This window comes from Thermobia domestica, chromosome 5, assembly GCF_964235325.1.
Source record: "Thermobia domestica chromosome 5, izTheDome1.hap1.1, whole genome shotgun sequence".
NCBI lineage: Eukaryota > Metazoa > Arthropoda > Insecta > Zygentoma > Lepismatidae > Thermobia > Thermobia domestica.
The window spans coordinates 82878496-82891437 of record NC_137458.1 but is presented as its reverse complement, the minus strand read 5'-3'; the positions used below and the strand labels follow the sequence as shown (position 1 = coordinate 82891437).

Below are 12942 nucleotides of genomic sequence, written 5' to 3'. Positions count from 1 at the left end.
TGTGAGGGAGTTAATGGAGGGTGAGTGTGAAGGAAGGTGAGTGTGAGGGCATCAATGGAGGGTGAATGTGAGGGAGGGTGAGGGTGTCAGTTGAGGGTGAGTGTGAGGGAGGTGAGGGTGAGGGCGTCAATTGAAGGTGAGAGTAAAGGTTCGTAAAATTAATTATCTTGCAATTCTTCATTTCTGGAAAATATGTTAGAAAATGTAATGTAGTTTTTTTTCTTAGAATTAATCGTCCTTCACGAAAAAATGGTCATATCAATATTCCATCAGTTTCATACGCTCTTCATGCGTGAGGACGTTTCTCATAGCTATATTACTTTTCCATATTTATATATTTTCACTTCATAGAAATAACAATTATATAAAAATATCTACAGCAAGTTATTGGCTACTGAAAATTTAAAACTTTAACGAAAGTAACCCATTAAAAATACTAGACTATTTTTTTTTCATATATTCGTTCAGAAGATAAACTAATAAGTATTCATAAATTTATTCTTCTCAGTAAGAGAAAAATATATATAAGAAAAGTACAAAGCTGCAAGCCGCAATAATTTTTTTTAATTATCAAATAAAAAGATATTTCCTGCTTTTGGCTATATACGTACTTTTACACTTTTACACATTTACCTTTTGGCTATATAGCATACTTTTACAAACTACGCTATGCATATGAAAGGGAAGTCTTATAGAACGGCTGTGTCCGTCTGTGTGTCTGTCTGTCAACATGTATCACATCAAAATCGGTAAGAGCTATTGACAAGCGGTTTTCGAGAATCGATCCAGCATCCCAATAATAGGCTTCATCTCTTTCAACAACCTTACTTAAACGAGAAATGGCAGAAGTCGACCATATCTGTTTTCAGCAAACATATTCATAACCAATATACGAATATAAAACAGAGCTAGCGATAAAGAGTTTTCAGAAATCGATTTTAGGTGTTAACGGGACAAACCACCTGTACTCCTGTATTTCCACTAAAATCGGAAGTGGTCTAAATTCACTACTACTGGCAGTAGTGGGCAGCACAATGCATGTAATAAGAAAAACATATTTTTTGCGGGTGGTCCGAATACTTATGATCACATAGTGTACCTGTAGCTAGTAGTTTGATAATTAAAACTGAGGGAGGATGCTCTGAATTTCCTGAGTGAGTATTTTCCTGAATGTGAGTGAAATAAGTTCAATTACATTCTCAGGTAAACACAACTTTATTTTTCCATGTGGGCCTATTACGAAGTATTCTATTTTGAGAGTAGTCACTTCTTTTTTCAAATGTTGCCGCCCATTAAACTTGCCGCCCTGGGCGGTGGCACGGTTCGACTCCCCTCGCGCCGGCCCTGCTACATGGTAAAAATGAAAGGTTAACTACACGTTAAAAAAGAAATATTTAATTTAGATGAAATGACTGACACCTGGTGTTACAACACAAAGCCAGATAGCTCTGTTCTTCACTTTAAAATAAATCAATCGAATTCAATGAGGCTTTTTCCTCCCCTATTATTTTCATTCTTTTTATTTGAGTTAGCATCCCGTTAAGCGTAACATGGGATCCGAACCACATGAGGTGATGTCGGAAATCGAACCCGTGTCTCCTGCGCCAAAGGCGCGTACGCTATTCGTGTAGATACGACAGATCTCTCGTGTTAACCGCCAATCACTTTTAAAATAAATAATCTTATCAGATTTATCCTAGGGCCCAGTGCTTCCCAATCGTTTTACCTGGCGCTCCCCCTCCGTAATTCCTACATACTTCCCGCCCTCCCTCATACCCGCTTCTTTGTCATACGTACTTTTTGTCTGGCCGTTTCTGGGATTTCAGATGCAGCATTTTATTTTCAAATCTTCACTAATAATAACAATACTATGCTATTATTATAGAACAGTTGAAGTGAGTGACTCATTATCAGCCAGACCGTATTTCTATAGGGAGGAATGTGCAATTTACATAAAATACTCCTTTTGCCACAAAAACAAGGGATAAGAAAGGGTTTTAAGAAACGCGTATCTTAAAAGAGTAAATGGTAGTTTTTTCAAGGAACTTTATCTCCCAGATTTCTGAAGTTAGGAAGATAAAACTTGGAACACCAATTTACCATAAAAGGTAACTTTTTTTAGCTTTCTTGAAAATTCCATACTTTAGAGGGGAATTACAGGTACGTACTATTTTACACGTTCTATATTGGGCACATTTAAGTCTGTCGTGCCCTGATTAATTTAGTTGCTTGACAGTAAGTGTGAGTGCGTCATTTGAGTGTGGGTGTGAGCAAGGGCGAGGGTGAAGGCGTCCATTGAGGGTGAGAACGTTAATGGACGGTAAGTGTGAGGGAGGGTGAGGGCGTTAATGGAGGCTGATGATGAGGGCGTTAATGTAGGGTGAGTGTTAGGGAGGTTGAAGTTGAGGTCGTTAATGGAGGGTGAGTGTGAGGGAGAGTGACTGTGAGGACGTCAAGGTAGGGTGAGTGTGAGGGAGGGTTAGGAAAAATGACCATCTCTGGTATGACCTGCTGATGGTTGGTCTCATAAATCAAGTCTTTTTTATCAAGCTACATAATTCTATGTCTTCTTTATTTTTATGGCTACAAATTTGTGTATAATTATTGATATTACAGTTTTTCCTCATTCAGTTTCACTACATACACCGCTGGGTCCAGTTATTTTATCTAGGACAAGCAACCACTTATTCCTACTAAATTCTTCAGATCGGCTTATTTCCCTTTCCCTTGTAATATTCATCTTTATTAACATTTAGGTAAAGAACAAATAGGGTTTAACACTGCCACGAACTGTGTGTTACCTTTTAATCAAATCAAACAAAATTTAATCAACTTCATACTACCAAAAATAATGCATTACAGCTCGTCTGAATATCGACTAAATGTAGTGAGCACCAGGGCTGCAGCAAACATATACTAAGTGTAACTGAGTGGAAAGAATCAACACGTTCCAAAAATATGTTCATTTTTCTGATCATATGTACCTAGAAGCCTCAGTATGGTGGACATACAATTAAAAAAAATGTTTTTCGTTCCTCACCCCGACGTGCACGTAGATATATTTTGCTTTGAACATTACGGGTATTTTTTAAAAAAATGTAAAGAGAAACATTAAATTTATCTTTGTTTCTTTATGTTTGATACACCGCTTCCAATCCTGTTCGGTTAATGCACCGTAAGCCATGTATATACAGTATCATTGTATAAGCCAAGGAAAGGAACTAATTGAAATCGTTTGTTAGATAAAGGATCATTACGCAGAAAATATAAGATTTCCTGTTTTCCATCTTGAAAGTTCTCTAACAAATATAAAGGATTATACAGTATTAGGTTAATACACTTAACGATGAATGGTTAATGTGGACTACGGAAGAAAAAATTAGTTCTAAGTACATGTTTTTATTTATTACAGTTTCTATCGGAGGTGTATTTGGTCTCTTCGTTGGAGCGAGTTTTATGAGTGTGGCAGAAGTAACATACTTTCTTGTTGTGAAACCAATCTTCAAAATATTTAAATGTCTTTTTAAGTTTGAGAAAGCTTAGGAAAGAAAGGAGTAATATTATATTCCGTGATGATTTCTACAGACAAACAAACTTTGTATGCTTGAAATGACTGAATGACCTTTGAAATGTAAGAAGATACCTACAATATTAGCTCATTCCAGCATTGTTTCCAGTACAATGTGTGCTCAGTCAAAAGACTTGAATATATTTTCTTCCTCATGATTTACGATGTATAAATAATAATGTAAATACTAATGTGTATGATAATCTATGTACACACACATCAAAAATAGGCTAATCAATTATAACAAAGGTCAGTTGCTCCATAATCACTACTACTTTAGACTTTATTTTAATATCGTTTGTCTTTTGAAGTTTTAAGTAAACATTACATTTTTCTAGTTTCACACAAAGCCAGTGCTGAGTAGTGAAGGTCTTTATAAAAATCATAAAAACTTCCTTGCGTGATTCTTAATTTCGCAGTTTCAAAATAGCACAATAATGGAGTTAAAGATTTAAAAGGGCGATGAAAAATGTGCCGAAATAGAAATAGCAAGAAAATACTTTCTCAATAAATACCACGTTTGTTGTTGGTAACACATCAGCACGCATAGTCCACGCAAGAAATAATAGTCAACAATAATCTAATATTTACTTTACACGTTGACTTACAGGGATTCCTTAAGTATCAAAGTGCTTGCCATTAACAATTTGAAAGCAATTTTCGGTTCTAAGATTTGTCTGCGAAACTTTGCTGTATGATAAATGTTATCAGTTCCTTTTATACACTTCCAGTTGCTATTGCTGCATTTCATTCCATTAAAACTCTTTAATTTCGAGCCATTCAGAAGAACATTTGATTCCAAATTTAATTAGTTTGTTAGTTATTATTGATACTATACCTACACATAGGTTAGTTCATTATTAGCCCACAAAAATTAATGTCTACCTTGTTCTCTTAACCACTAGTAAGAGGATAATAATAGTCATGTACTTTACAATGTCTCAGATTCGTAATTTTCATTTAACTAGAAGATTTTCTTTGCATACGTGTTTTTTTGGTGATGTTGCTTTAAAAATGTAATTGCATGTTACTTACATCAAGGGATTTAGGTGCTCTTTGAGTGTTTATCTTTGTCTATGTCTTCTATTTCATGTTGCAAGCGGATAGAAACAAATACCAAGACATGTAGTTGATTTATCAAAGTAAACATAAATTAAGTTATTATAAGATAAAGCGAAGTAGTAGTGAATTTTATTGTACGTAACAGTTAAAGAAAGGAAAAAGGAATGCACGCATTCTAATAGTATAAATATTCCTCCATTATGCTGTCTTAAGAGCTCCTAATGCATACTATCACAAACAAAGAGTAGATTTTATCTAAAAAATCGTCTCAGATAGGATTGACAGGAATTTAAGAAGAGAAAATTCTTCTGGCAGAAGACAACACTTATATATAACTAGTATTATAAGCAAATTTATTGATTAAAGGTTTTTGATTAATGGTCTTAAAGCATAATAGAAATTCAATGCAACTTACACAAAATTGGAACCTATGAATGTTTAATGTTAATGTCCAATGTGGCATTAGATCTAATCCTTCAGATCCTAACACTAACACATATAATGGTTTACTTTGAATACACGTTTTCTAACAAAGTGAAATTATTATTGACATTCAGAGTAAATCACAAACTTGCCTATCTATCTCAAAATTGTGTTATAGTGATGGTGTTGGTATATTCTAACTATTTATTTAATGGTTCTGTTATACATGTGTGTTTAATGTATTTCGCTGTACAACTAATACATATATCTAAGCAAAACTCCTTATCATATTTCGGAAAATAAGTATACATTAACTCTATCTCTCTGGAGTATAGCGATATGTTCTAAATATATATTTTATGTCATAGTAATGGTAACGCAATAAAGTTCTATGATACATCTAGGTGATATAATCAAAATATTGAGGTAGAGATGCGTTTAATTTCTAAAACGGCTCCATCATGAAACAATCAATAATGATCCTTTCAAGCGAATATTTACTGTGCAGCGTTTGTTCCTTATTTGTACATGCTACATGAGTTACCAACATTTGCATTAGGCATATATCAGTGTGGTTATTCGGAATAAACAACACCTCTTAACATATTTAAAGTTGCTTTTTGACTTTATATTTATCAGTTTGAGGATCTTTTTATTAAGAAATAGACGATATATCCACTACCGGAAATATTGACTAGATAGGTTAAACCGAACCAGAATTTACTTCTTGTAAGTATTTCAAGGCGTTCTACGATAAGACTATTTTAAACGACACTTGGTACTATTTATAAACATTATGAATGCACTTGTCTATGTTTCCAGTGCAAAATATGGAATTGAGTGCATAACAAAAAAGTGTGATAATTTGTACATAATTTGATGGAGTTTGTGTTCAGTGTAGATTTGTAATAATTGTAAGTACAAACGCTGTTGAAGCAATTGTTTTGGACGGGTTTAGGAGGCATTGTATATACGTTTCATTACAATGTAAACTACTCATAAACGCACTTCAATGTGAGAGCACTTTCTACGTAAAATTTGTCTGCATTTTAAGAGTTTCTTTCGTGATTTTCCAAGTTTGAAACAGAGCAGCTTATATGTTTGGAATACATTTTTGGTTTCGACCGTGCGCATTATCCTTTCACTCTAGAATGTGCTGTTAACACATGTCGTGGTCTGTCCATTGGGGGATGCGGCGGTGATGCATTCTTACGACCGTGAGCAGTATGACTTCATTCGCCAAAATTTCTGGACAGAGCTTATATATATTCCATCTATTTACATATATATATATATACAGGGTGTTTCAAAACTGCAACAACATGTTTTGGAACGTGATTGCCGACAACAAGATAAGGCAAAAAGTATAGACCAACCTGGGTGCACCAATGCTTCCTTTTGGAGTTATAGAGATATTTCTATAGAGAGATAGAGATATAAAAAAAAGATATTTAAAGTACCATAACTCCAAACGTATAGCACCTACCATAGTCGGATCAAGACTTTACTTAGGAACTAACATATGCGCTATCCAAAAATACATGTTTCAGATTCTTAAGGTATTCTGGCAAAAAATTTTTAAAGAGAGAGTTTGGCTACGGGCATATAATTTGAAGTACCCACCTCTATAAGAATTGTTGCGGAAGTAACACAGAATTCTGCCACTTGGATATTTGGATAGTACACATATTAGTTCCTAAGTGAATTCTTGACCCGACTACGGTAGGTGCCATACTTTTGGAGCTATGAACCTTTAAGGTTCATTGTTTCATATTTTCGGCAGCCTATAACTCCAAAACGAAGGATTTGTACACCCAGGTTGGTCTATACTTTTTGCTTTATCTTGGAGTCAGGAATCACCTCCCAAACGTTGTCGGTGTTTTTTTAATACACCATGTAAATTTTACTTTTTTCGAAGAGTATGAAAAAATTTTGAACATATTGAAAAATGTGCATGGATGGAAAAATGTGTTAAGTTCCATCCATTGCAAGAATATTTAGCTTCTCCTGTAACTGACAAATGTATAGATAAGAGATCTTTTTCATTGTATTATGTGTATATAGGATTCGTTAGCTTACCTCAAGGAGAATGCTATTGCTATTAACTCTGTGATATTTTTATGCGAAAAAATGTAGATGAATTTAAAGCTAAACTACCTCTATGGACTACCCGGTTGTAGTAGTGAAGGCACACATAAATAATTGTGAAGAACATTATTATACTTAAGGTTTAATATGGTTATTGGAAACAAAAAGAATAGGTAAACAATTCAACATACAATAATCATGTATTACAAAACAAACTCATGTAGTAAGATAAATGTTTGGTTTAAACATGTACGGAGGTAGAATACTAAAAAGAAAAGTCATTATTGGTGCTTGAAGTAAATCATGCTAACGTTTTCTATAATATTGGTGGTATTGACACTACCTTAGTGCATAAATTTTCGTCTTTATATATCGTTATATATACACTACTACTAATAAATTATAGTACTCTTTAAAGTCATTTTAAAAATATTTTGTCTCTAATATTGATTTTTTATCTCATTTTAAGATGTTTAATGATAACTTATTTTATGTATTTGTATATAGACTAAGTATGTATCGGAGTGTGTGTTTAGATTTATTCATTTATTACTTATTTAGGTTTTCATTATGCTTATGATTATTGTTTCTTCATATTCGTTTATATCGAAATTGCGTATTCTAGTTGAAACTTGGTGTAATTCAACAGGCGATACCTAAAATCCTAAATTAAATTTGCTCAGCATGGAAATAAATAATTAAAAGAAAAGATATCGTTAAAATATATGCTGACAATAATAGAAGAGTACACAGTCTAAATGTACAGTACACCTAGCAAGTAAGAAGCTTGAAAGCTATATTTATTTTTAAAGATTTACACAAGATAATAAAAACCAATTTCAGGAACCTGAAAATATATCGAATCGGCATTCACAATCTGACTTCAAAAATAATAGACAATATCGTTAGTTTTTTAGCCTGAAATGAAGTAACAGTTATTTAAATTCACTTTAGTTTAATCATTTTAACTAAATTTTAAATGTACACCTTATCTCAAAAAGGTTGAGCGCATTCTTTAACGGCGCATTGAGGAGAAAGTTTTCTAAGTCCAACTTCGGGTATCTTCGGAAAAAAGTAAACCAGGTTCGAAGCTCCAAGCCAGTCTTGACAATCGGGAAAAAGTTTGCAGATGTGTTTTCCTTTTTAAAATATAATAAGAGTTGTTTCCAAGTGTAGAAAAAAGCAACATTGATTGAGATACTTAATTATACAATATTTCGAAACCTTGTATTAATGTCAGCACATGCTTCTTTGTCATTTAGCTCTCGATACGGGATTGAACATGTAGATACATAAACGAATCTTTCCACATGTAAAAGAATGTTCAAAGTTAAGGCATAGAATATAATTATCCCCTGAGTACTAAAATAAAAGTGAATGTAGAAGATGAACAGAGTGTCTAGTGGATATGCATGTCATAAGTCTCTTGAGAACCGTTATGTTCACTAGAAGCATGTTTCAAGAAGTCCTTGTGTTAGCTGTCTGGTAATCTGTCGGATTTCAATCTTAACATTATGAATTCGATTCCCATTTAGATCAATGATTTTTATTAAATTATATTTTCAACAATGCATCAAAAATTATATAAAATAATTACATTAAAATACATCAGTTGTATATATATAACATAATAATTGCAGAACAGTAATTTAATTATTATTAAAATATAACATCTGAGAATTTTCATAATAGGTCGGTATTATATATGAGAATGTTAAATGTAACTTAGGAAAATCGTTTAAGAGCAATAAATAAATTATGTAGTGTATTTATTTGCTGCTATTTGTCATACAGATGTAACTTCTCAATATTCTCATTACAGCATGTCATTTACATTCGTGAAATACAACATATTCCAACCGAAAGAGTGTATAAACAGAGTATCCAAAGTCGGTCCTCCTTCAAGACACATAATTTTCCCGATCCCCTTAACATCACGGGAAGAAATACAAATCCTCTTGAGAACGGAATATCGTTACTTGGAGTCTCATTCGAATATGTTGAATATGCTTTTGTATATTCATCTCTCTCTCCCTCTCTCTCTCTCTCTTTCGCTTTGTTTATGTGTGTGTTTGTGTTGCGGAATATCCCAAGTTAAATACATTTGCAAAGTATATGAGCATCAGTTATCGAATACCGGAAATTGAAAGTCGTGTTTCTTCAGGTTGGGTTTTTGTGTTCATGTTAGCTCACTGGTAGAGTACGGGCTTGGCCAAGAAGAGGTCTTGAGTTCAAAGCCTGCAGTGAATTATCAGTTTTTGTTAGTAGAATTGCACAGAAATCGGTTACAAGGAATGGTTTACTCCTAGAAATATTTTGAGAAGCGTTTAGGTAGCCCTGAAAAGGGCTGTTTACGGGAGTTAAAGCGGGGACATGAATATTGTGTCCAAAACCCTTTTGAATTTATTACACGCCCCATTCTTCTGAGTATGGAATCTATTAAAAGTGTGACAAATCTATCTCGTTCCCCTTCCTCAGGCCATGTATCGGAAACAAGATGCCACAGGTCATCCTGCTGGATCTGCCTCAGGCCAAGTGGCAATTAGAGTACGATTCACTTCTGCCTACATATTTTCCATGGGATTGAGGTCTGCTCCACGAGGCGGTCAGTCAATTAAATCAATCTCAGGCTGCCATGCGAACCATTCTTGAACCACACGGGAAGTATGTATTGCTGACTGGTCTTGCTGGAATAGAATTACACCCTAAAGCCGAAATACTCGTACAGATGGCACCATTATATTACTCATAATGTCTAAGTACTGAACACTGTCCAGATGTCCTTCAATTCTGTGTTGCTGTCCTGCTCCGCGACTGGAAATCCAACTCCAACATGAAATAGATACATGGCCACTGCGATTGCTAGCAGCCACATATCCAGGGCCATATCGGGTGCCTCTCGGACGATACACAAAGCGGCGTCCCTCATTTGATGTTGTGAATATGGATTCATCTGAGAATACTACGTTTTCCCAATTACGACCCACATTCGCCTGTGCAAACGCGAGACGGTAAATATTGTGGTCGTCTGAGAGTTTTTCCTTCACGGCAGCAACACGGCCAAGTAGCCAAGCATGACAAAGCCTTCGCAGACGTGTATGCTTACTACCAGAAACGAGACAAGCTTCCTTTAGCTGTCTAGACGTCCTTAGTGGGTCTAACCGGGCTTCGTTTACTAATCTCGCATCTTCGGCTTCGGTTGACATATGCCGACGAGCAGGAGATCTAAATTACCAGTCTGACCTGTAGCACTATATCTCGGAATCCATCGCCTTCTTGTACAGGCAGGGACACAGACTCGCCTGCAAGCTGCAGTTGCAGAATAGCCTTCCAACTCCCACAAAGAAATTACTGCTGTACGTCTATCCATAGTTACCAATGTTCTGAGCTGTGAGCAGGAAGCAAAAGGTAAAAGCTAGTACCTGAAGTGTGATTGGTTACTTGCATGACACGCCTATTGTGGGGAACTACTTGGTCTATGACTCGCGAAAGAAATCTGAAAATGGTGATCCGTAATAATTATACTAAAAACAGTTTTTATAAAGAAATATTAATACAAACGAAAAGCTGCTTAAAGAATGAATTGTTATGCTGGTTTTACACGCATAAAAACATATTAAATATACCAAACCGATTGAGCGATATGATGATAGTTGTTTCGTGACGAACACTTTCGAAGTCCGACTTCGTGTATCTTTGGAAAACAGTAAACTAAAGCTGCTGGTTCGAACCTCCAAGCCAACCTTAGCAATCGGAAAAGAATGTACATTTATGTATTTCCTTCTGTTAAAAATGATAAGCCTTGTTGAAATGGTATTAAGTGCAGAAAAAAGTAACATTGATTGAAATACTTAATGATACAATATTTCGAAACTATATATTCACACTCTCGTTTCGGCATTGTGATTTACATACGGAAAAGAGCATTTAGGTATGAGCTCAGTTATATTTCAGAACCAGCTTCCGAAAAGCGGCCATGTTAGCTCAGTGGTACTTCCCCGAGCGTTTAAATCGTGAGTTCGATTCCCGTTCAGGTGAGATTCTTTTATGATATTCTACTTTCCTCAATGCATTAAAATTATGTAAAATAGTTACATTACAATTCATCAGTTGTATATATCGGATGAATGTATATGTTCATATCAACAGTTGTGTATATATATCTTGAATATATATATTCAGATCATTTCACGACATAAGTAATTCTTATATTTAAAATCAAACATCTGAGGTATTGACAGAACGTCGGTATGTTATATGTGAATATTAAATACAAATTTAAAAAATCGTGTAAGAGCAATAAGTAAGTTATGTAATGTATTTATTTGGAGCTATTTTCATACGCAGGTAACTTCTCAATATTCGCATTACAGCATTTAGGTAGAGCATATCGAAAAAAGGATCGTGGTTCAAGACAAAAAACTAGCTAGTCCCAAAACTGTCACGTAAGAAATTCACGAATCGCAAAAGGAAAGTGAAGAAATTGCGAGCGGTAATACCTTAATCGCTCTCTCTCAACTCTCTCTTATCTGCATTTACGCATATAAAAGTGTATGTATGTATGTTCCAACGTACTCCTGTATGCCTAGAGTAGGGCTTCTCAACCTCGGAGTCGCGGCTCCTAGGGGTCGCGACGGTAAGCGGAAGAGATAAATATATTTAGAATCTAATACCGGAAATTATTTTTAATTATTATTTTGAATTTTGTTCTGATAGACACACTTTTATTTTTTATACATACTGTAAATAACAGAAAATGAATCTACTGTGCAGAGTTGTTTAAAAATGAATTTAAATGAAAGAGGTATGATATGAAACTAATGAGTACTGTACATAGTAATACTAGAAAAATATACATGCAACAAAAATTGCACATTGAAATACAATAAAAATTGAAGCTTAATAAGATACCTAAACATGGTGCAATTTCGCTAGTGCTGCAATGCCCGGTTTAATCTTCGTTACGAACATTATCAAGTCACTTTCAACTGATAAGCGATTTCTTGTCTTTGTTTTAATGTTTGCCATAAAAGAAAGCACTTTCATACAATTACGATATAGGAAATTGAATTATTACTTTTAAAGCAGCAGAAACCAGACCAGGATATTCTTCTCACTTCATCAGGCAGAACATATCGAAGTCTTCGTTACAGAAAACCAGTTTCAAAGACTTGTCACATGGTCATTTTATTATTTGGTCAAGAAGTTGTGGGCTTAGATCAGATACGTTAATGACCTCTTCAATAAAGGAGTTTAACATCCATCTTAAAGCAGCACCTTCATCGTTGGAAATATATCCACTGTCAGAGCCGGGCGCCGAAAAAAGGGGAAAAAAGGAAAGTGCATGTGGACATGTATAAAATAGAAGGAAAAATGTAATGATATGTACTCAAAATCAAGGAAAGGCAGGATTTACTTTTGAAAATTTTATTGAGCTCCGTGCAAACCATGGTGACGTTTCGAAGCTAGTCTGTCGTCCTCGCTCATATGTACGAAAACATCGTCGTATACTCTCGCACCGGGTTCCTTTTCCATGCCTTTTCCACCCTTTTCCATGCCTGTTCACTATAAACATGAAATGGATTCTAATATTATAGAAAAATGTATGTTAAAAATTCCACACAAGCTTATTATAAAACAAAAATTACTAAGGGTCGCTGGTAAGAGGATGGATAAAAGGGAATCGTGACAGGAATTAGTTTAAGAAACACTGGCCTAGAGTAATTTTAACCACATTTATTATAGTCTGAAAAAGAGTGCTGTCGGGTTACCTATGGTGAATGGGAGGGGGATACTTATAA

At 34.7% G+C, this 12942-nt stretch overlaps 1 protein-coding gene across 1 annotated transcript in view; it reads left to right on the top strand.

Moving 5' to 3' along the window:
- The window catches only part of LOC145685154 (pickpocket protein 11-like), a 73935-nt gene extending 70392 nt beyond the window's left edge, over positions 1 to 3543 (top strand). The window contains exon 6 of the mRNA XM_081757507.1: positions 3413 to 3543. Coding sequence (XP_081613633.1) covers positions 3413 to 3543 — 131 coding nt within the window. The remainder of the gene's footprint in view (positions 1 to 3412) is intronic.
- The last annotated feature ends 9399 nt before the right edge of the window (positions 3544 to 12942 follow it).